The sequence below is a fragment of the Falco cherrug genome, chromosome 5 (assembly GCF_023634085.1).
Source record: "Falco cherrug isolate bFalChe1 chromosome 5, bFalChe1.pri, whole genome shotgun sequence".
In the NCBI taxonomy this organism is placed as follows: domain Eukaryota; kingdom Metazoa; phylum Chordata; class Aves; order Falconiformes; family Falconidae; genus Falco; species Falco cherrug.
In genome coordinates this window covers 20,471,439-20,496,887 of record NC_073701.1, presented here as the reverse complement: position 1 = coordinate 20,496,887, position 25,449 = coordinate 20,471,439, and the positions used below count along the sequence as shown (strand labels likewise).

The following is a 25,449-nucleotide window of genomic DNA, read 5'->3' as shown; positions in this document are numbered from 1 at the left end:
ATGGTGTGAAACTATTTTAACACTCATCAGCAAGTTGGGTGGTGAGGTGGAATGCACTATCAGCAAGTTCCATGATAACACCACCCTTGGGAGGAGAGGTTGGTATGCCGAAGGGAAGGGCGGTCATTCACAGAGACCTTGGCAAACGGGACAAGTGAGCAGACTGGAACATTCTGAAGTTCACCAAAGGCAAACATGCAGGTGGAGGAGCAGTATCCTGGAAAATGCCTAAACTGCAGTCTTTCATTACCTGCACGGGTTTTATAAAGGAGACAGACTCTCCTCAGAAGTGCCCAAAGAAAGGGCAAGATGCAGTGGTCATAAATTCCAGTAAAGTACATTCTAACAGGTGAAAATAAAAAGAAATAGTAGTAGTCAAAAAACAAACCACAAAGCTTTTGAGCACAGAGGGGCTATGGCATCATCATTCTTGAAGATTTTTAAGACTCGGCTAGACAGAAGCCTTTGCAACCTGATATGGTATTGAAATTATCTCTGAGCATGGGGCAGGACTTGATGACCACCAGGGGTCTTGGCCCAACTTATGTTTTTGTGGGAGTCTCATTTATATGGAAAATCTTTTTGGCTTAAGGTTTTTATACAGCATAGCGCTTATCCTGAGACTGTCCATAAGACAGCCTGTTGCAGTCATCACAAGCACATTCCCTAAACTGTATCTTTAAAGACCTTAGTGATAACATGAAAATAAAACCTTAAATTCCATGTAAAATACAGGTAAGCTTACGATGTGGTCATCTGTACATATGTGCCCAAAGCAATTTTATTTTCCCCTGCTCCTTTGACCCAGTTAGGTTTTGTCTTTATATTGGCTTGATGGGGGTGGGGGGAGAAAAAAAAAATTCTTCTTACTTGAAAACAACAAATTAGGTTTACTGCAACAGTCCATACCTGGGATAGTATGCTCAACAGTGCCAAATTGTGACTAGTTGTCCTGCTTTGATTCATATTTTCAGGATTAATCTCAGCTATCTTACATTTTTATGATATTAAACTGTTCAAAATTCTGTGCTTCAGCACTGAGTGCTCTCTCGTTTTGCAGGCTGTTCAGAAGTGGGGAGTTAGATTTTTGTTCTGAAGTAATTATTTTCATTTTTTACTAAAATCAAAAACTGGAGATTAGCAGGAAGTTGTAATTTAATACTAAGTTTTTCATCCATTCAAAATTAGCCCTTACCTGATGGTAAGCTACCATGTCTTGAACCTCATAGTTCTCTCTCCTAGTTGCCTTGGTCCTGCTTGTCTTTGTCTTCAAACATCATGTGCTGATGCTTAATGAAATCTTAACTCTGAAATCAGGGATGGAGGCTATTAATGAAACTTAGATGCTTCTGGAAATAGCACAGCTCTTAGAAGGAGAGGCATTAATGCTGTGGAACTAATGGGAGATCAGTTACTTCTATAAAGGCTGTTGTTTGTTAACAAAAAAGGAGGAAAAGATTACCAACTTGATTTCAAGCAGTGGGTCAATTTTATACATGAAACGTGCAAGCAAGTGAGAAAGGGAAGCGTAGTTTTCAGTATTGATCACTTAACACATGACTGATGGTAAAACTGCAGTTTTTCAGCTGATTCCTGGACTGTTAACTTTTGGCTTCAAGTCTCATATTCCGTACCTTTTTGGAAAAACCTCTGCTCAGGTTTTGCACTCCAGACTTTTGCCATTAAGTGTGACAGGTGAAATTGTTTCAAAATAGGTCACTTGCCTTAAGGGTTAGCGCTTGTGGATTTTGACGCCAGCCTCCTTCTGACACAGAAAAGTTGTATGATCTCACCCATTAACAAGACCAGCCTCATTTAACGATTTTTTTATTTCCAGATTCTATATCTTGGACAACCTTCATCTGTTTGTTCTAGCCTCAAGCATTATTTACCTTGTCTAGTGTTTTATCTTTCACAGCTTAGAATCACCTTTATGTAGTGTAGTCCTGCTTCATACTGCTTGGCCAGGTGAGGCTTATTCCTGTAATCTCTCTTAGAATGAGTGGTCATACTGGCAAATTAATTATTTGTTTCTTTGTTCTGGTTTAAAGTAATGGTATAAGTAATTTACATAGCTGTGCTACTTAATCATATTCTGGCTCTTTTGTTTTTCGACCTTTCTCAGGTTATGGACCCATTAGAAAAGGGGCAAAAGCAGTTAGTGGGAAGTGCAGATTTTCTCCATGTTTTACCATAGAAGTAGCCACAGGACGCAGAGGTAGAGATCTCAGGTTAGAACCATCCGTGTGCCTATAGGATGCCATTCACTTTCTTGTCTTTTAACAGCTATTTTGTTAGTTAGGGATATCACCTTACAATTGTACTCCTGAATTTTGTTCCACCATCATTGCTTCTTACCTCTTTGTTATCCATTTCTTTCTGTGTGAAACTTGTCTGTTTCTCATATTTTAATGAATATAGCTCATATGTCTGATGATGCCCCATGGCTTTGTCACCAGCAGACTTCATTACATATGCCTTTCTTTTTAGTTACCAATGAAAACACTAATTTTAGGTTAGTCCTCTGAACAAGATTGAATTCTCTAAGTAGTATTCTGTGCATCCATTGCTTCCTGATTTTGCATTTGGCTGCTTCTTTTTAACCAGTTTCTTCCCTGCCCCAATGGCAGCCTGTTCCTGTGGATTTATTTCTGTTAGTTCATTCTGCCTCCTGGCTCTCATGGCTGATCCTGTTCATATTGACAGATACTGCCAATATCCGAGGAAGAATATTACTTGGGTTTTGATCCCCACCTCAGCTAACTCCTGTTTTAACTGCTTTCTGACTGCGTACCAGTTTGGGGTTTTTTTCCCAGTCCTTATTCTTTCTGTCAGAAGAATGTTTCTAGTACCTAACTTAAGTTGCCATTTCTCTATTTTGAAGGCCTGTATATTCTTTCTTGCTTGTTCCTTCATCCTTCCCTTAGAATTCCTCATCTTACTCATGCTGGTTCATTTTAAAAAAGTAGTAATTTACCTTGTGAATTTTGAACCTTTTGATGCAAGATTCTTCTCTTTATAGGTCACAGATAATTTCACTAATTAAACATCAAAAAAATTTCAGGCCTCTTCTGTACTGCAAGACTTGTACTGCCCTTAGTCTAGTTGACTGAAGGCTGTACTTGCCCACACAGTGCCCCTGTTGATTACTAACCAGCTCTAAATTAGCATAGTTGTTGGTTCAGGACTGTTGAAGATCTGTGGGCTGTCACATTTAAAGATGTGTGATGTTAATTTGAAAATATTCATGAAGATAATCTTTGATGTTTATGGTTTAATATGAAATATCTCTGTCCATACCCCAGTCTAAATACTGGGATTTGTAGAAGCTATCTGTCCCTGCAACTGCAACTCTAATTTTTACTTCTGCAAAGTGAATTTTCCACACTGCATTCGTGTCATCTTTTTGCTTTACTTTTAAAGTAGAACATTAGTCTGTGATTTTTCTTTCCGGTGTAGTAATTTCTTTCAGTACCTCTTTTATGATCATTCCTTTCCTTTCTGTGGTATTCCTCATAGTACATATAGATTCACATCATCCTTTAGTAGTTTGGATGCATCCATTTCGGTATCAAAGCTCATGATCTTAGCACACAAGGATTATGGTGATTATTGTTATTTTTTTTGCATCTAGTTTCCTAGTCTTTTGTTTTCCCATGCCATTAGGCAAGTGCTCTCTGAGGATCTTGGGTTAGAGTCCATTGTGCTTCCCAGTACTCCCTGTGACTGTGACAAGAGTGTGCAGGGTGACAGAAAGGATAGCGGGGCAGGAGGCCAGAAGAGGCAGCTGAGGGCCACCATGTGGAGTTTAAGAACTTCTCAGCTATAGAGATGCTGTAGTGGTCTCTACTAGTCTTTGCTCTTCCCCTCCAACTCAGGAAGTGTTTTATGAATATTGCTGCAACAAATAAAAACTTTGCAGGTTGAAGGTAAATTGAAGAGTGTATCTAGGTAACACAGCCTGCATCTGTTCTTTTTCATTTTTTCCGATTGTAATGTTTTGTCTAAGCCTATGAAATGCTCTTAAAAATCTTTAGTGTTAGCTCCTGTTGAAACTTGATCCTGTTGTTAAATGTTTTATCTTCCATCATCTGGAGGTAGAGATTTTATTGGTGGAAGAGTCAATAGTTTGGAGCTGCAGTAACATTTCAGAAGTATGTGACATCACTCTGGTATCGGCTTTCTCCGAGGCTAGCAATCCTTACAGCTAAGTTGCTTTTTCTGTGGGTCAGGGTTGTGCAGTACTCATTGGGGAGCAGCTTCCAAGTAAAAAGGGTTGTACCTCACATCCCTATGTGGTTTTTGTTTGTGTGTCAAGCTTTTGGTAAAGAATGAATTTCCCTGGAGACTGGTGAGTAATTCTTATACATTTTAACAACTGTTTATCTTTAGACATGAAGCATTTCCTCCTCCTTTGGAAAAACACCTTTTTTTTTCTTTTTATCCAGCATTCAGTATTCCACAACATATGCAAAGTAGCATACAACTTTTATAGCATTCAAGTTAAGATTTTAAATAGCAACCTAATTTTAGGTAGAGATTAAGTGTTTCCTGATTTATTTCTCACTATAACTGTGTATAATTTCCAAGGGCTTTATTCAAACGTGCTTGTCAACTAGATCACATGTTTTAAGGGATTGAATGTAGCAGGAATTTGAGCTATTTTAATTAGTTTGCAACACTGAATGGGAAGTACTTTCCAAATACACTTGTAAGTTACTTTATTTTATCATACAGCTCATATGGCAATGTTAAGATGACCGTGCTTCAAATGTTGTTTTGGGGGTTGTGTATGTGTTGTGAGGGTACCAAAAGGAAAAACAGATGCATTTCCAGTTAGTGTATGTATCTGTATGTATCATTGGCCAAGCTGCGTATTTGTTTCTATATGAATGTCATATATTGAGCTGCAAAATCTGTCAGCATAATAATTATTCAGGGGGAAAAAAAAAAAACCAAACCAACAACCCACAAAACTGTATGTGGTTGTATCTTAAGTTTTAAATAACTGATGTATGCTTTAGTTTCCACTTCATGGCAACTATTTTCTCATCACAGAAAAAATGTAAAATACATGCCTTGTTTTCTCCTCCCTAGCACTTAGAGGTCTAATTGTGAAATTGCTGCAATACTATGACATTCAGAAATCTTGGCAGATTTGAATTTTGAAAGGTTTTTTATTTTAATATGCTGATAATCTTCCATAGTATACCTAGCAAATGACAGCACACCTACCTACACAGAGGTATTTTGCAAGGGAAGCCCAGGGTTTTGCTGTGTCACTTTGGATTTGGTTTCTTTTGTTGTTTTCTTTAATGATTACAAGTATTGAAGGATGAATACATGCACAAATATCTTATTCATTTGTCTGAAGATTCTGGGGAATAGTGAAACTCATCCTGGTAAAAGTTAGGTACTTATTTCCAGCAGGAAATCAATTCCAGACTGAATGTGGATGATCTGAATCAGAGTTGTATATAGCTATGTGAATGTAATGTGTTAGCTTTCAGAAGCCTGTGCTTAGGATAATTTTGTTAATGTGTCAACTGGCAATTTTTATGATACAGTAGTGTGGTGATGTTATATTGTAGGTACAGAATTGATACCATATTTATGATTTATGTGATTTATGTGATCCTGGAATTTAGGATTGTGCATAAACTTCTAATTTGCTGCTTTTCCTTACCAAAAGAAAACATGCAGCTATACTTTTAAATTAATCACGATAACTTGCTTAAATCCTTTCCAGGAAAAAGAAGGGAGAGTGGAATGAGAGGCCTTTCTTAAATACATGTCTAAAGATACTTACTGGCTACATCACGTAGTTGTTAATCTGAAACTTTCTGGTTTTGTTGGCAAACTGAACACAGCCATAGTTATTTTGAGTTAGTGTGGCGATGGCTGGAATTTTCCAGTTGCTTTTTCTTACCTATAGGATTAAAAGTCTTGCTCATAAGTCTCCCATTCTCTTGCAGGATTAGGGTTTTTTTAAAGCAGAAAAGTATACAGTTTAAGTATAAGCAAGTGTGTGTGTGGGGTTTAAACCTTAAAGTATATATTGACTGAAATGTGTGGCTACCTAATACAAGCTAAAAGAGGAATATATTGACGTATTTAAAGATGTATGTCACCAAGCCAAGCGATTGAAAGAAGCTTTTGGCTTTGCTTCTAAACTAAGCCAGTTATATCAGTCTTCCTATATTAATGGGGGAGCAGGGAGGGGGGTTAAATATGTTTCTTCTAGTATTGAAACTCCTATTTTATCTAAAGAATACGATCTCTAAAGGAACACAGACTGTGAACATTCAGCGTGATCTGTATTTTCCCTTATTTGGCTTTAGAAACAAATTTCCTTCATGAAAAGAGTGAAAGCTATCATTCTGCCAGAAATTTTCAAAATCTTAATGTGATGTTTATTTTGGGGAGTGGACAGAGGAAGGGTAAATTTCTGATTTCACTCAGCAGTGAAATAGATTAGAGCAGTGGTCACTGAACAAATTCTTTACCTCAAAATACCTTCTGCCTAATGAAGAAAAGTACAAACAACAGTCATGGGAAAGCAGTACCACTTGTTCACACTTGCTTTTGGTGAAGGTGATGAATTTATTGCATGGCCTTAACATTTTATTTGATTTGCCTCATGCATTGATCTGTTTTCATCTTCTAGAATGTTCTTTTGTTGAAAGTACTAAAAAGGCTTATTTTGTGAAGAACATGTTTGTTTCTGTAAAATGCATACTATGGGATCAAACTTTTAGCATTAAATCGTTTAAAACAGTTATGTAGCAATGCCAATCATTTTCAGGGTCAGAGTAAAAGAGAAAATCAGTTTTATCTGAAGTTGATCTACCAATACATATTTTGACTTGTGCATTTTCTACTCCTTTAAAATGCATAAAGTAGGTTGTTTTGATTTGGCTGTTTTTGCCTCAGTTATCACCAGGGAAAGGGCATGAAGTGGGAGGAGAGCATGGCAAGCTTTTTTGCTGACTTGTTGTTGGCAGAGCATTTTCAGACTCCCTGCCCGAGGCAGCCAGGGAACAGGAGCAAACTGAGTGTTCGTACACCCTGCAGTCAACTGACATCTGGAAATTTCTCAGCCCAAGGCAATAATACAGCCAAACTCCCTACATTCATACTCCATGGAAGAGTTATTCAAGTGGCATTTTGTTTTCCACAAGCAAGATTTATTTTGTGCCCATTTTTTTACATGGAATGAGAAATTGCTGGTCAATCGTCTCCCCGTCACCACCCCCAGCCTTCCACTTTGAAAATTCCGTACCCTTGCTTTATGAGACTCGACTAGGATAGAAGGTGAATTAATATTCACAAATAGCTTCAAAGGCTGTCTTCAAATGACTTTTTTATTGTAATGTCCACCATTAATAAGTAACATTATTGTACTTACAGCTCTAGACAGTAGCCTGTTTTAGAGATGTCGCTTCTATGTTGATCAGAACAGTTGTACACAATAGAAAGCTGATAAGGAGTTAGTGCTGATCTGTGATACCTGCTCTGTGATCTAAGCTGTGCCTGAATCTTTAGTGGACACCAGGAATCTGGTTTTAAGGCAAACAAATAAGTGAACAGTGTTCTTTTCTGCCAGGACGACCCAGAGGTCTTTTTAATGCAACATCTACAATGTTTGGGGTGTGTCTTTTTTATAACAAAGTTAAAGTATTGTGCTACTATAAACCTGCTGGCCATAAATATATTTCAACACCCCCCCATCCCCCACTTCCTCACTAGGAGAGGGGGTACACCCATATAGAGGCTGGGTACCCATAAATAATATCAGGGAACAGTGGATGCCAGAAGAAAACTATTCTGAATTTAGTGTCAGAAAGTACATAACATGTGAAAACTGTATTGAGTAGCTGGAGATCTGTAAAGAATTTGCATGGTATAGTTACTTTATATATCTGGAATTTCTCTAAAATTGCTGATTTGGGAAATACTCTATAAGGTGGAGTAAAAAAGCAACTTTTTAAAAAAATTCTCTGTTTTATAGTCTTGAAATGCAGCCTGAAATCTGCTTTTCTGATAGAATGTGTAATCCAGAAAAAAAAAAAAGAGGGATGGAGTTTTCACTTCTGCATTTTGTATGAAAATTCACTGCCTTACAAATCTCTTCCTTATGTTCATGTATTCTAGTGGTAAAAGGAGAAATAAGTAATACTTCATATGGTAAACTGCAGTTAATTTATCATCTTGGATGTGATTTTACTAGTCCTTTAAAATACTTTCTAAAGCCAGATTCAATGTAAGTTCCCGAAGAAGTTGATAGGAGATGGTGTTCCCACCCAATACAGAGGGTGGTATTGGATTTTCTTTGTTATTTAAAAATTCCATTGAAATTACTTTGCTGTCAATGTAATGCCTGCCACAGAAGTTTCCCTTTGTCCCTGACCTCTTCCTCTGTCACAAATCAGACAGACTAGTTGGTCATTTTTGCATAAGATGTTTCTTTGTGAAATTAGTCTTCACCAGGATTGTTTTTCATTAACATATAGTTACACTCTTACAAATGTCTGGTACAGATGAACTGCTCTGACATTAAAAACATCACTTTTGCCAACTTGAGGCTGAGGATGTAGTTAAACCAATGCGATAGTCACCTGTTGTCAGAAAGGCCATTTCCATCTCCCCTTGCCGCACTCTGTGCTGTGAGCCTGCAGAAGGGTTAATGCCATGAAAAACAACTCATTTTCAGTTGTGTGAACTGGAGCACTGTGTGACTGCTTGAGCACTGGTGCCAGCACAAGAGCAAAGGGTGGGCTGGGCTTGTCATTCTAGAACAGCTAGCTATTTTCTCCAAGCAGTTGTAAGAGTGTAGTCTCAAGATCTGGCTTTAAGCAGAAGATGTGGGCCTGCACACAGATGACAGCTGTTTGGTTGTTCTGGTGAACCAGGCATATGCAATTCCAATGCAACAGCCGTGTGTATACCTGCCTCACTGTGGCATTGAAGCTGAAGCCTGTGCTGCTTCTGTCCCAGTTGCGGGTTGTGGGCTGCATTCTGTATGCAACAGCAAAATACTTCAGTGTTATAGCTGCCCTTGTGTTACATTAATTTTCAGTGGTCCGTGGCAGGGGGGCGTGTATGTGTGCTTCACATCAGAAAATTCTAGCTTCTGGAATTAAAACTAAAGAAGTCATCAACAATGCTGTTAGCATTTTATTGCTCAGTATGTGAGAGAGCAGCCTACCAGAGTTGGCTCTCTACAGCTTGTGTGTAGACTTTGACTGGCATGCTGCAATCCCAGCAGCTTGGAGTCTCACAACTTGAAAAAAGCACCTGTGAAAGAAACCAGCTCCCAGCTTCTGGCTTTCACAGAAGTATGAATTTAATGCAAGAAAATGCTGGCAAGGTCATCAGAGGCATCTTGTCTGTTCAAGAGGAGGTATTGTCCTGCAGCTTTTTCTACTGCTGCAGTTAACCTATGATTTTAATTGGAAGAGGCAATCTGGTGTGCCATTTTTTGATGGGATCTGTGTTGCTGGGTCAGCAGTAGTTTTTAATAGAAATTGAATGTTCTTTCAGTTGTATTGTGGGATAAGGATACAGTTGTGAGTGTCAGGATGTAAAACTAAAAAACTGAATTATAATATGTTTTTGCTGTGCATATTTCCTGCAAAGCTATCAAATCTGCTAACAGTTGTTTTTGTAAATAACCTGTAGTTGTTCCTTTGCATTTATGAAAGAAATGGATAACACAGAACAATCTGTCTAGGTGTTGAAACCAAAGATGTGAAAGTACAAGGGGACGCAGCCAAGAAATACTTTTGTCAAATGGAAATTTCCAAACTTCTAGAGCCAATGGCTTAATTATATGAGACCAAGAGACATCAAAGTGATTGACATATTGTCAAAGAAGAGGGCATATAAGCACTGGGTGGTAGATATAAACTCGACCAGATGGGGTGCTAAAATTTCACCTGGTAAATTGAATAATTATATAGCCTACTACCTAAATGACTTTGTTCTCATGGTACTTACTTGGGCAGTTCACCTTTTAAAATACCTGACTGTATGTATTAAAACACATTCTAAAAAGTAAATCTTATTTTCAGTGTAGTGAGGCCATATCCTAAAAGAAAATACCTTAAACTGTGTGTTTACGCCTCCAGAAAGAATTTTTTTTCTTCGTTTAAAAAGGCCAAATTGGTTTAATCTACAGAGAAAGTATATTGTAGTCACTCTTCATCTTTTCCACTTCCTTACCTAATAATGAGTAAATGATGCCAATGTTACCATAAATCGTTCCTACTACTTCAGTAGTCTGCCTAAATTCTGATGTTCAATTATTCTATAAGAAGCTTGACATTGAGATGGGAATAAGTAGCTAAAACACTACATAAAGGGAATAGTACTTAATTTTGTGTCCAGGTTGACTTGGTTTTGTTGCTATTTGTAGGTAGATGAGTTCTAAAATCAATGGATTTTATCATAAAAATTGTTAGTGTGAATAATCTTTTTTATGCAAGTATCTTTTTAATGCCTCCGTGAAAAAGATTATGGAAGCAATCTTTTTTATTGCTTGTTCTTTCTTAGTGATCTTTTTCTAACTAAGTTCACATTTTTGACATAATTTTGGGGAAGATGTTTAAATTGTGTAAAAGATCCAACACACCTAGGAATCTTAAGTATCAGATGACAATATCTGATAACACTAGCGTGCTACAACTTTTTCTGTGTACATTCTGAACAAACATAAAGATATTTGAGTATCTGGAGCTCCTGCCAGTTGTGATGACGCATATAAGAAGAGATCAAGAGAAAGCAAACCAAAATTCTATTTGAAAGAGGGTTCATTTTCTTTTGCTTTTTTTTATATGAATCTGACTAATCACCTGTTACATAACCTTGGACATTTCCCTTTACATTACTGCCTCCAAATGCCCCACTCCTCCATTTTGTGCCTGGTGGCAGAGGAAGGGCTCCAGTTCCCAGCTGTAGTTTGGCTCTACCTGTTTCCATGGCATATTTCTTATCCCTTTTCTTGTTGCATAAAACTGGGGGCTTCCATTGCGTTTTGATCGTATGCATCAAAGCAAGGAGTGAATGCTGTAGATTAATAGCATTAGGCAGCATGGAAAATAGGTTCAACGTTAAGGGGTGGTTTTGCTGTTTGCTGACAGATATTCTTAGCACCAACAATTAGGCACAGACAATCGGAGTTAAACTCACGATAGCAGCATAAGAGCCATCACCGTAGATCAGACAGTGGGTCCATCTGGCCTGGCATTCTCTCCCTGGTAAAGTCTGGTGCCCATGCTTAAGATAAAGGTGTAAGAGGAATTAACACCACATCTCAGTGTGATACTCTTTGGTATTTTTTGTGGATAATATTATAGTGGTGGTTTTTTTTCTGGAAAGCATTTGCTGAAGTGTCGAGGCCTGCCTAATTTTTAGAAATACTTGGAGCTAATGAGGAATAGTAGGGAATTATGAATTTAAAACCAGAGAAAAGAGAGAAAATGCAGGTAAATCATTACTCTTTGCAGGTAAATCATTTTTCAAGGTTTCCCACAAACCTGACTGGTGTCCACACTGCTGGATTAAAATACGTTATACCTCCAACAGGATCTTTATTCTGAAATATGAAGAAATGAACGTGAAGTGCAAACATGAACATTAGTGTGGATGTTTCAAGAAAACTGTTTAGGGTTTGTTTTTTTTTTTTTTTTAAAGGATGTGAGTATGCAGAGAAAATCCTGAGATAATTTCTGATCTACTTGTGATTTCAAACAAATCTCGCACCAATTTTATTTGTTACTGATGTTTCAGGCCTTGCAGACTTCTAAACCAACTTGCTGCTAGTCTTCTAAAGCAACAGTATTAATATTTTTCTGAAATGATCGGTTCCTGAAGATGAATCCAAATGGACTGAAATAAGTAAGAGCTGAGCAAGGCTGAGCTGTGCCCTCGGACCTTGGAGATGACAGCTGACGCATTCAGTGTTCCAGTTCAGTGCCACACTTTATACCATGTGTGTCTCTGTACTTGACCTTTACATCATAAGCAATGAATATTTTTAATAGACTTTGTACTCTTTTGTCTGAGATGAATGCAGGCCACACATGATGTAAGCTTCAATTAATTATCCTCTGGGGTCTGGTGCACATATTTGCATATGCTCTGTCAGTGGACCACCAAGATTATTCAATTAAATCCTTACAGTGGCTTTAAGAAGGCCAGTGATTAAAGCATTAATGATGAGTGTTCATATATTTATTATATGTATAGAATTCTTTTTATAAATTTCAGCATCTATCCTTATTTCTTGCAAAATAGGACCGGTTGTGAGGGAAAGCCTGAGATACAGGATATGTCTGAATGGGTTCCACAATTAGAACTGATACACAAGTGGATGCACTGACATTTCAGCTGCTTTCTTCTATCAAATTGTTAAAAGAACTATTTCTAAGCATTTCCCAGATGGTTCTGTATTTACTTTGCAGAAGCTTGGCCCAGACCATTTTTCGCTCTCAGCAGACTGAGGAAGTGTCTAGTTATGACCTAGTATATTCTGATATAAGTGCTTGATAAACATGGCTTTCTTTTAAACTTTCTTTTAGAAGTTCTACTGGGTTATTAATAGAAGTGTGTTGTTGCTTAATAAAAATCACTGTTTACTAGAGATGTGATTGTGGAAGTATGCCAACTTCTAAGGCATTGGGAAAGTGATTAAGAAATCATGGAAGTCATATAACTGGCTGAAGACAGCAGTATAGTTTTACACTTTCTGTGTAACTTTGGTGAAGATAAAAAAGGTATTTGCTTCATAGCTAATATTGTGATTCACGTAATCTTAAAAAAAAACAAACAAAAAAATCACACACCCCCAAAAAAAACCCAAACCAGAGTAATCATAAATAATGGCAAATGTGATAAGGGAAAGATATCCCTAGAAGTCTGGCCAAAGGTAAAAAACCTTTAAGAGAAACAAGATATTTAACTAATTCTGTTAATGTATGTCATGTTTTGATCCTGATGTGCTTAGCTAGATTTGCAAAGCAAGAGTGTGATTTCACCAAACATCACTTGAAAGTCTGCTGTTGAATTTGAGTGTGTTTTTTTTAACTTGAGGATTTACTGAAATTAATTTTTTTATATTTTTGTATATATTACATATTGCATCTGTAATTCAATAATATTAATCAGCTTTACAGTTCTACATCAGGAGTTTAGTTGAACAATTTACTTGTGCTGTAACTTCTGTAATTATTCTTGAAAGACTGTCACTCTCTAAATAGTTTGAGACTAAACTAAACAACATTGAGTTAAATGATAAGAAAAAAAATACTAGGCAAGTCATATACTTTAACAAACCAGCAAGCAGTCTTGAGTGAAGTTAATTGAGAGCCGAGATCTAAGGAGACCAGCAATGGACACAAAGTGGAATGTGAGTTTTGAGAGAATGAGAATCCATAAAATTTGGGTTATTTCGGTAATAAGTAATTGTATGCCATTACGGAAGAGTGGAAAGTAGGAAGAGAAAGAAGGTGTAACAGTGAAACATTGAAATTGTTGCATGAAAAGAGTGGAAAGTTAGGGAGGCAACTACATGCATGGTTAATCATTTCATGGTCCTCTGGTTTGTTAACTGGGGGGGACAGAGAGAGGCAGAGACAAGGCTTTTAAGTGCTAAATGTTGAAAATGGGAGAGTTGTGCAGTAGGTGATGAACATATACTCATAGTGTGCTCTTTTGTGTGCACAGAAAGCAAAAAAAATGAACCAAACAAAAAATGGAAACAACACCCAAACCCCACACAATATGGTTAAAACGGGGATGAAAAGAAATTTGATCCATGATGTATGTGGGGCAAAACGGATCATTAGTGAGAGAACTATTAATAGGACACAACTACAGCAACTTACTAAACACATAGATTTTGTGAAGGGGAATTGCTCATTGTTCTGAAATACTTGTTCTGTATCAGAGGATGCTCTAAACTGGTCGAAAAAATGAGGTTAAGTGCTTGTAGGATCTGTTGTTCTTACTAACAAATGCACAACTGTTTCCAAATGAAATCCAAAGTCCTCTGATTACCAAATCCATTGAGATCCCTTTTGAACTGAAAGTGGAGAAGTGGTGGGACTGAGTGACAGGGCAGTCAGGGTTGTCAGCGCTTGAGAGGTTCAGAGAAGCAACAGTGATGCAGGCTCTTCAAGACGAATGAAAATTAAGACATTGCAGCACAGCTTTGACTTTTTTTCAGGGTATGCCAAGTGGAGACATCTTGAGCTTTTGAAACCACATGAGCTTGCAGAGTCAGACTTCAGTTGGGAATAGTTTTGACAGCAAGATTGGGGGTTTTTTGCATAACCCATATATTAATGTATCTTAAAGTATGCATACACATATGTAGGTGTGTGCTTGATTTGTATTCACTTTTCTTATTATCAGTAGCAGTTCTTTTTCAAAATGTAATTATTGAAAAACAAAAACTAGTAAAAGGAACTGTTACTAGAGTAGGCTTCTCTTGCAAAATGTGTCTAGATTTCATGGTGAAATTGAAGCGTGAGATAAAATTGCATTTGAGTTTGTACTTCTGTTCGTAACACTTGCTCGAGTGCATCTCACACTTCTAACACTGCAATAAATCATGAAGGACAAGGCTTGCAGAACTGAGCTTAGCGATATGTGTTGGAGACAGTGTCCTGTATAGTGAGCTTTGGTATGCAGCTGTTAAAGCTTTTGCTAGAAGTTTTTACTGAGATTGATTCTTAGAGTTGTGGAAGGTGACTAAGACAACTGAATTCTCTGTAATGTACTTGGTGTGATTAATTGCTCCAGGTAGTGTGTTACAGTCATGATCATGCAGTTAGACAGCCTAAGTGCAGTTGTCCCTTGTAAATTCAAGTCAGGTTTGTTTCAGGTTCTTAAAACCTTTAACATCATATGTGTAAGAAAATACCAATTAATGGTTCCTAATTAACTCATCTTAATGAAATATAGTTAGTTATTAGTCCGCTAATTTGTTTAGCTTCAGCAGCAAAGACAGCTTGTTCTTCGTATCAGAACAGCTGTTGACTGTGGCTTTTTGTTGCCCTCTCTGCAAGTTAGTTTTTACTTCTTCCATTCTCTCTGCCCCTTTTGGAGAGGCTGCAGCCTCCCTCCTGCGTTGGGGAAGTGAGCTTGGGGCAGCATTAGGTGATCAGACATCTGCCATTGGTCTTCAAGAGGAAGAGGCAGTAGCAGCCAGGCTGGAGCATCCAGTGCTGGTTCTGGTCCACAAGCCACCTGCTGAACCATGCTACTCCAAATATCATTTTTCTTTAGGAAACAGGTTGTGGGTTTTCACTGCAGAATTTTTATGTTACTCTAGTTCAGGGGTCCTCAAACTACGGCCCGCGGGCTGGATACGGCCCCCCAGGGTCCTTAATCCGGCCACCGGTATTTACAGACACACACACACACACCCGCCCCCCGCCGGGGTTTGGGGGGGGCAAACCAAGCAGCCGCAGATGACTGCCTGCCACTGCATCCGCGCGCCGGCCCCCTGGTTAAAAAGTTTGAGGACCCCTGCTCTAGTTCTTGGAAACTTTCCACATAGTTATCCATTAAAGGATGCTTTGATTTCAACTGTCAAATCTGAGGCTTACAGATAGTTCTGCCTACTAACACCCACCTCACTATTTTCTCAAACTTATCTCAAACAGCAGTATTAGTAATTTTTACTACTGTAGACTTACAGAATTGAAAATTTTCTTCATCTGCAGTGCTGCTATGAAGATACTGTTAGGTACTGTGCCCAGGGGTTAAAATGTGTGTAGTGAATTATTACATAAATTGATGACGCATGGCAAGTACATCTCACAAATTGCCACACTTCTGTTTAAAGATATGTGGCTTCTGTGGCCTTTACCAAGTCTCAGTATCTTACAGATTCCCAAATATGTTACCTACAGGACACCCTCCCACAAAGTTTTGGCAAAATTTAAAAAAATAAAACTTTCTTCTTCTGAAAATACAGTGCTTGATTAGAAAGGACAGTTACTTACTAAAAGCTTCTCTATCTGTAATACAGTATACGCTATTTTAGAAGGTATTTCATCCTAGCATTTTGAAACGTTTTTATTTACTATTTGCATTTAATTACATAAACCTACAGTTTTACATTGGAAGTATGTCATAGCATGTTAATCGTATCTGCCTAAGTGAGAAAAGGCTTTGGTTTTACATAAATATTTTCATTGGAATAAAAGTCTGATTTTTAGAATGGTCCTATTGACAGAAAGGTTTACAATTTCAGGGCAGTAGTGCTTAATTTTTTGGAAAATCTCAATAATAAATGAAAAGCTGGATTACAGTCAGTTGTATAGAAATGTTCAGGTGCTTTTTCATTACAGCAGCAGCAAGGATAGCAAAACTTGTATAACTAACTAAGAAAGGCCTAAAAGGATAGCCTACGGAATTGACTCATTGAACAAAATAAATTCATAGGAGACCAAAAAATGGTGACAGCAGCAGCTATAGTTTAGGTGTTGCAATATCTGCCAGGAATATTAGTAGTCTTTTGTATGCACCTTGCCAAGCATGTGCACACACGAAGGATTCAACACTTTGCTCTTAGCAGCATATGTGATGTTACACAGGTCTGTCAGCACTTCGCTTTGAAACTTGCTGTCTCTTTACACCCTCTTTCGTTTGGACTCCCTGATGTTTAGTTACCATGCTCATATGTTTTCCAGTGGAGCCATACAGCCTGGTTTTCCAAGTTGTTTAAAAAGCTTAATTGAAAAAGACTCGTAATTCTAGGGTATGATAGCACTGACAAAAAAGTGCTTGCATCTGCTATTTACTGTACAATGTGGCATTACAGATTTAGTAAAATAGAAGTGTTGGTGCAGCCACAGACCACATCCTTGCTAACAGTTGTGTAGGGACTACATTTACTTAGATTTTTTCCAAATTCAAACAACTTTTTGTTAGATAACTATAAGTTACTGCATTTATTTCAGTTAGAAAGGAGACATTGGTACACTGGAAAGCAAGCACACAAGGTAAAAATTGGATGTGGGATTTTGGATGTGGGATTTTTTGTTTGGTTGGGGGCCGGGGGGGTGTTCGGTTTGGTTTTGGTTTTTTATTATTTCTTCCCACCCCAGTTCAGGAATTAAGTGCTTCACAGAAGCAGAATAAAGCTGGCCTAGACGTTTGTCTTGAGTTGAACTTTACCTTTAAATGCAAACATTTAGCGTTAATGTAGAGAGGATGACTTTATTACTCTGGTAATTTTGGTTGCCTTACTTAATATGTAATCTTTTAAATTATTTTCTCATGAAGCAGGTCTGAAAAATGCATAAACCAGCTTCTCTAAGAAATATCTCTATGTACTTAAGTGTATTTGTGATATATAGGGATTACGTTTGCATAGTAGAGATTAGATTGTCAGATTATGAAATTTAGACAATAAATGTTAGGAGGCAGATAATTGGTGTAGCATTCTTCTGAAATGTGTTCTTCAGTTTTCTCTTGTCAAAAGGAACATTCTTTCTAAAGTAAAGATATGGAGGCCTGTTGAAAGTTGTGTCCTGGCTTTTGTTTGTATTCTTTCACTGAAGTAGAACTCAGCCTTTGCTTTGATGGTCACGTTGAGAATGAGCAAATGAGAAGACCTTAGCATTTAGGAACACATAAAAAAAATCTACAAAGAAAGGGCATGGGAGAAGCTTTGAAGTGGCATCTAGTTTTAATTTTAGTGGGAGAAAACCAGATGTGTCTTGGGGAGTTCTGGCCCAGCTCATTTTTTTTATTTTAGGAGGACAGGGAACTCAACCAAATCATACAATGGAGAGACCTCAAACCAACTGCCCCACCCAAGGACTTTGATCTTTCTTGCCACTGCTGAGTGAACTGCTCTGTTCCAGTGGAAAGATAGTCTAACCCTTCATTTTTAATTGTGTGCAGCTTTCTGTATCTGTACAACTGGATTACAGATATTTTTTTTTTTTCTTGTCCCCCTATCCAGCTGCTGTTATCTGAGTTTATTCCCTATCCAAAAAATCCTGGTACTGTTAAAGGTGATAGCAATTTCAGAATGGTAAAACTGGACAGAATGTTGAAATTGCTGATTTTGTGGTGTTGTGTGTTAGAATAAAATAATTGGTACCAGGTGGTTTTGGCTCAGCAGTCCTGTAAAACACAAGGTAGAATGAAAACAACCAACCAACCCTGCTTGTGTAGGACTTCCATTGGCAAGTCTGCTCCTGGAATTATGCATTCTATTGCTACTTACAAATAGAATAATATATTTGAATGATGCATTTGAAGTCTTTATATTTTTATGTTTTTTTAATAGTGCTTGGATCACTTTTGACCATCAAAAAGATTGCTGTTGACTGTACATTTAGTGAGTAGCCTAAAACTACACAACAAGGTTTTTTGAATGTGTCTAGAAATTAGTAAAATAATCCTGTCTTCTAAAGAGATTAAGGGTCTCAAGGGATGGAAGGGAGAGAGTAGATAAGAAGACAAATAACATGAGTCAAATTCAAGGTTGCTGTCGGCTTCTAACCTGAACAAGATAAATCCTTTTGCTCTGAGGGCTTGTCCATGTGCCAGAGCTAAGCTACCAGCTAATTGATGCCAAAGCTTGCAGTGTTCAGAGGAAAGGACTGGGAAGGAGAAGTTCAAAAATTCTGGAGAAAAGAGGTCAAGTTGGTGCTGCTAAGCTGGTATCAGTTGTTTTGCCCTGAGATAACTAAAAAAGGAACTTGTCCCTGTGTGAGCTATTTTGGTGTGGTTAGTATTTTGTGTTGTAGGGGGTTTTATTTATTGTTTGTCTGGTTTTTATCTTTTTATAGCAGGTCACTATGTCCCAGGTCACTAATGGAATCAAAATCCGAATATTGATACATGGAAGAACTATGCTATATTTTGCATTGAAATACTTATCTGTCATATCATCTTAGTCAGTTGTGTCGATTTCTGGAGCCCAACACATCCCAGCAGCAAATATTAATGAGGAATAGTTTCTGCCACATACTGAGGCTGGAGAGTATGCTCATGAATACTAACAAAATACGCAAATTTTTTCCATCTCTGGCTGTGGTGTTTAGCATGCCATTAATACAACCTAACCATGGATGCTAAAATAGTGAGTCGGTTCTATCCTTCAGTATAGGTGCAACAGTGTGTGTGTGTATAGTTACCCTGTGTTCTCAAAATGTGTCGATATAAAAAAAAATGATTGGAGAGAGAAGGAAGAGATATGTTGTTTCCATGTACCTCTTGGAGACTATATCTCTGCATAAGCAAAAAAAAATAACACACTGGCTTCTAGCTGCCTGTGTCAAAGTGAATCACTCTACCACATAATAAGAGTACAGACACATAAATATGCAGAGTTGAAGCTCTGAATTACACACTGGGGTTTGTATAAAATTGAAGTTAGAGCTCTCAGTAAAAAAAACAAATAAAACCACACCAAAACAAAAAACCCACCAACTTTTCCCCCTGAGATTTATTGATGAGGTATGTATTATTATAGTGTAATAAATGAAATAGTAAGCGTGTGCGTGGACCCAGAAATTCATGGGTAACTGAATAACTGTCTGAATCAGATGTTGAAGATTGTGAATACCAAATTGTAGTTTTGTTCTAATGAAACTTTCTGTAGTCTGCAGATCAAGTTTAAAACAAATGCCTTAACCTACTGTTTATGTGGGAGGGTTATGACAATGATTACGAAGCTCTTGTACACCTTACGCAACTATTTTGAAGAGTCATGTCAAAATATCAGCTAAATCAATGCCAAAAATGCGGTAATTCAGATAAATAATAAAAATCTTTTCAAGTTGATGTATTAAATATCTACTAATTCAGTTAGACATATTTACAGTCATTGTACTACTTAGTTGTACAAGCTGAATTTGCAGTGTTCGTTCGCAAGATTTCGCTTGTGTCTAAGCTGAAAGGAAGAAAATATGGTTCTTCTTTTGCCTCGCCTTATTAGAAGAAAGTGACTATAAAGGTCTCTCAAATACTAGAAAGTACTGTGTATCCCACAGGAGAGTGTTTCATGTCTAAGATATTTTTTTGCCTTCTTTATGTGATGTCAGCTATACCTCTGTACTTTTTGACATCAGTGTGAGTGGTGAAGAAAACTTTTTATGTTATCCAATACCATTTTGATATTTTTGCAATACTGACTTGATATATGACTCCAACCTGAAAGAAAATATTCTTTAACAGGTTTGTGCCAGTGCTTTCTCTCTTCTCTTCTTTTCCTTCCCTTCCTGCTTTCCCTGCTGGTTTTGTATGAACCTCACCTTTCCAGTCTTTGAGTGTAGCCGCTTCCAGTGTCAGTGTGAGAGCCAGCTGCACTCCTACAAAACGGGATGTCTCCACTGTAGTGGTCCTGGGTATTGACGGTCCTTGAGCAGAAGTAGTGATCCACTTATTTCTACAGTTCTAGGTGTCAGCTGACAACTAGCTGACAAGGTTTAATGTGAACAAGATGGCAACATCTTGGCAAAGCCAGCTCATCTCCATTTTTTTTTTTTTTCAGTTTGGTGTTACGAGTTTCTGAAATGTAAAAGGGGGAGAAAAAGAAAGATTTTGGAATTGAAGAAAAAGAACAATCACAAAAAAATCCTGGATGCTTCCTCAGGAATGTTTTGAATTTTAATTCTCTTCAACCTGGGCCATTTTCACTTGAAAAATGTGTTAGGACCATGGCAGTTAGGAGTGGCACAGAGGTACTCAGGTCCTCTCTTTTCTGTCCCCTCATTGTAATAGCTGCATTTCTGCAGTAGAAGCTTCTTTAGAAGCTAAACTTAGAATTCTGTTGAATTTAGTGTGAAGAATAAAGAACCAGCATTCACTAGCTCATTAGTTAAACCCATAAGGCACCTATCCATTTAGGTATTACTAGTTTTTAAAATCCCAGTAAAGAAAGTGCAAAGAATTGGGCTGTCTTTCTAATCTTGCACTTGAGATTTATGCAGATTTATCCAACTATCCATTGACCATTAAAGTAGTGTGAATATTTTATTAGGCTTTCGTTTGGAGGTAATTAAATAGTAATGCTTCATAATAGCAAAATGTTATGATCTAAGGGAATTTTTTAACAACATGGGGAATGTTTAGTCTTGTTAAGTCTAGGTTGTTTTAAGAATCAGGAAGGGTAGAGAGTGTAACATTTGTTTTGAAAGATAGTTTTGAATGCTAAGATGATTAAATGAATAGGCAATAAGAGAAGTAGGTGCTAAGGATGAAGTGCCATCCTAAGCTTTTGTTTTTCTGCTGTCCTGCAACTAATACACTTTTTTGTCCCAGGTTTGTTCTCTGTCTAAGAATATTTTTCAGGGCTGAAGCTGTGAAAAGAAAGGGAGAGTATTCTGTAAGATACCTTACATGAAAAAGAAAAAGGTTATCATCACATATTCTTCGCAAAAGTAAATACTATCAAATGGAACTACCATCTTTGTGATCTACAGTGTGAATTTCAGATACTGGGGGGTTTGCATTATATATATTTTTTTTATTTATAAATATTATTTAAAGTGTGAAATACAGAAGAGATGAGGTTTTTTTGAAGCATGTGGCTTCTATCCAAATAATGCATCTATGTTATATACTTACTGCCTGTTCTTAATCTGATGCCAGCTCGTATGCTTTTTATTCACTGAATCAGGTTTAAATCTCATCAGTGCACCTTTCCTGCTCTTTCCTACATTTTGGAGCTAGAGACTTCAGAGCAGGTTATTGCAGTTCAGCCACCCTTGCCTCTCCTAGGTGCACGGTCTTGCTGCTGTGCCAGCTGGCGGCTCCGAGCTCTCAGGTGTGCTGGTGGCATAACTGGGGCTGGAGCCCTGCTGCTTGCATGGAGGCTGGGCGTGGAAAAGCCCTGGTCTGCAGCAGGCACAAGTTAGAACTGTCAGCTGTTCGATGTACCTGGTAGGCAGTGAAGGATATTCCTCCCTTTCTCTTCCTTCCCCTCTAAGGGCTGGAGGGCACAAGTCAAAACATTTCCTTCTTGAGTGGTAGCAGCTAATAGTTGTTGGGTTTTGGCAATTTCTTCCAAATTGTGGGAGCTGCTGTGATCTAGCAACACCTGCCGTTCAGGGGAATGAGATACTGCAAAGTGAACATTTTGTGCTGCTGATGGTGAAGCCCTCAGCCACAGGCCCCCTGCCACTTGAAGGTACTCCCAAGATTGCTGCAGGGCAGTAGCACTCCGAATTAAAAAGTCACCAGGAAAAGTAGAACTCTGAGTGCAGTCACTCTTGTACCAATCACTGAGTATTTATTTGTATTACTGAAAAATTTTAAACTGGGAACTTCATGTTCTAAGCTGGAAGACAATCACTTTTGTGATAGTGATATTTGATCCCTACAGAGCAGTTGTTTGTCTTATGTTTAACCTGTCCCTGTCTATCTGAAGTCCTGTGTATGTATATATAAAGACTTAGCTGAAGTGAATTATCAGTGATCATATATGATCTAGTAGTACTCTTACAGCTCTAGTTTTTAAATTCAAAACCATTAGCAACCCAGTGCCAATGTTTCCTATCTCTTTCCAGGCTATTAATGAAGATCCTTTAATACTTGTTATCATTCTTTTTATTAGTTTATACATATGTATATGCATTTGTGTATGTGTGTACACATACATTATTAGATGCTGTAATGAAATATTCATAGTTGTTTTCACTGAGCTGATATATGAATCCAGTACAATGGTATGCTTGAGTTGGAAAACCAAAAAATTATTGCCTAATAATTTTCCTTATCTCTCTACCACAGTCATAATGAACGAAAAGTAACCTGCAAACATCCAGTAACAGGACAGCCATCGCAGGACAACTGTATTTTTGTTGTGAATGAACAGTAAGTGGCATCTGTTTCAGTCTATAAAATACATGTTTTAAAACGTGTTAATATTGGAGTAAGATTCAGTCATTGCTAATTGCAATGTTTATTTTTTCCAGGTCAGACAAGCATGTATAAAGTTTTAATTATTTGTTTAAATTCTTTGAAAGTAACATGAAATATTGAATATGAATTTTTAAGATTAAAAACCATAGCCCAACTTAGTTATATGATAGAAATGCACCATGTTTATGCACTGTGTGCATTTCCATTTGCCACTTTATCCTGTAGTGGTAGCCAATGACCTGTATATTATGTAATAAACCAGTAAGCTCCCAAAAAGGAATAAATTTTGTAATCACTTAGGGACAATCACATGCCATTATTCTATTGTATCTTGCTTGATAGTTTCTCCTCAATTGGTTATTTTCTTGGCCAGTTGAGACACTTTCTGAATCGCTAGATAAGAACTTGGTTTTGCTAGGTTTGCATTAGTTTTGTAAAGTACACAATATGAGACACTATGCATGAAAATCATACCTGACCTCGGGATTTTATATGGGTATCGGGTGTCCTACTCGCCACCATTGCTGCAACGTGTTATATGGTGGCTTGAGTGAAAACCTGTGTGAACTGTGAGCTGCAATATGTGAAATCTCACAAATGTGCATGTTCTCATTGAAGTGGGACAAAGCCATATGGGGCCTTTGAAGAGCATTTCCTTCAATTTCCATCTCGTGCTCATACCTGTCTTTTTTCTCCTCCCACCAACACCTCATCCTAACAGAGAAATCCTATTTTAAAACATCATCTTAAAATTCATCTCTAATGGGTTTAAGTTTAAAACATAATGCAGGTAACTTTACAGTTCAATGTGAATTGCTTTCAAATTGGGAAAGTAGGACACGGGCTGTACTGGGCTACGTTTAGGCGTGCTTTCTAATAGCAGTCTGCACACACAGCATGTTCTAGTGCTATTACATATTCTATTTTCAGGACTGCTGCAGCAATGACATCTGAAGAAAAGAAGGAGCGACCAGTAAGCATGATATGTGAAGCAACTAACTATAATCTGACATCAGATTATGCTGCTCATCCCATGAGCCCTGTGGGCAGAGTAAGTCTTCATGTCCAAATTAAATTAAAAGTTAAATAACTCAGTTATTCCACAAGGTACTAGTCAGTGCTATATATTAGCGTTCTTATGAAAAAAAGAAACCAAGCATATATCTTTTTCAGGGCACTTGGCTCCTTTCACATTTAATTTGGAAACTGAGATGTCTGAAATTATTACTGAAGCTGTAATTTTTTTCAGGTATCTCAGATCTTATGACTTGCACGTACTTAGATTGTTTACAGAATCTGACCTTTCTAATCTGTGTGAACAGCAAAACCTTGAGTGACTGATCAGACATCTGCGTAAGCATCGTTACAGAAATCGCTCAATCACAATTGACTGGATTTGTCCAGTTAAAATAGAGAGAATTATAATAGTGTGTAAGAAGTAGTTACAAGAGAGATGGAAGGTGACCCTGTGGTAAAATTAAAGGGCAGTGACATGATTTGCTCTCATGAGGCAGAAGCAGAAGTTCTGGTTTCCTAGGAAAATACCTGGAGATCCCTAGGTTGCTTTGTGTCCCGCTTTCTCCATTGACTCAGCTTCTCAGAAGGCTGGGGTAAATGTCCAGATGTTTATTGAGGTGGTAGGTTCAATTATATCAGCTTTTAAGTTTATTGGATAAAGCTGATGAGGCTATTGTGTGCGTTTCTGGGTTCTTTTTCTTTTCCATTTTCTGGACAACTTTTCTGAATGGAAGTATATTTTCTACAAAATTAAGAACTTCCTTATGTTTACTAGGACACCAAGGTAACAACTTAGATCAGTGATTACAGACAAGAGCCCTGTAATCTCTTCTACTCAGCACTTAACGTTTAAACAAGGAAAAAAAATCCCCATACTTTTACAAGTAATTAAAAACTTTAACCCTGAGAAGTGCTTTTCAGCTGATTAATCTAGCCTGCAAGAGAAAAATAAACTTTGGAATGTGTTCTAACTGAGCAAATCCCTTAATTTCGGCAATGTGGATTGAAATAGTTTATTTTCCATGTAGTAGGAAACATTGTAAACATTCTTCAAGTGCGTTTTGGAAACATTTTTTATTGTTTTATATCTGTCATTTGATAGGTAGAATCCTTGACCTACGTTGGAAAACTGTTATTTCATGAGAAAAGTGTCTTAAATCTATTAGTGTTTCTGGGGAAAGAAGAAGTCACAGATGAATTAAAGAGTAACAAAATCCATCTCAATTTTCATATGATCATGTTCAAGGCCATGCAGGAAAGGCAGTTTAAAGCAAAACAAAGCAAACTAGAAAAAACCCAAACAACAACAATAACAAACACAAACCCAACCAAGCCCTAAAACAACCAAGCAAACAAAAAACCCAAAACAACTTACTGTTAAGAGTTGTAATACTGATGTAGATTGCAGTAGTTAGAAAATTAATTATGACAGAACTAGCTAGGAAGCATTCTCAGGTTAAATGTAGGAAAGGAATTACAATTTAGGGGCACATGTTTTACAAACATATTTTTCATACTCTTTTGAAAGAGAAGTTT

The 25,449-nt window shown here is 37.5% G+C and overlaps 1 protein-coding gene across 16 annotated transcripts in view; it reads left to right on the top strand.

Annotated features, from left to right (window-relative positions):
- PLEKHA5 (pleckstrin homology domain containing A5) overlaps positions 1–25,449 on the top strand; it is a 168,780-nt gene that overhangs the window by 74,157 nt on the left and 69,174 nt on the right. For all 16 annotated transcript variants that reach the window (XR_008732416.1, XM_055711672.1, XM_055711670.1 and 13 more), the window contains 2 exons: positions 22,765–22,848; positions 23,827–23,947. Coding sequence is in view for 15 of the 16 variants with exons in the window: in XM_055711672.1 (XP_055567647.1) it covers positions 22,765–22,848; positions 23,827–23,947 (205 nt within the window). In the remaining variant the exon portion in view is untranslated. The remainder of the gene's footprint in view (positions 1–22,764; positions 22,849–23,826; positions 23,948–25,449) is intronic.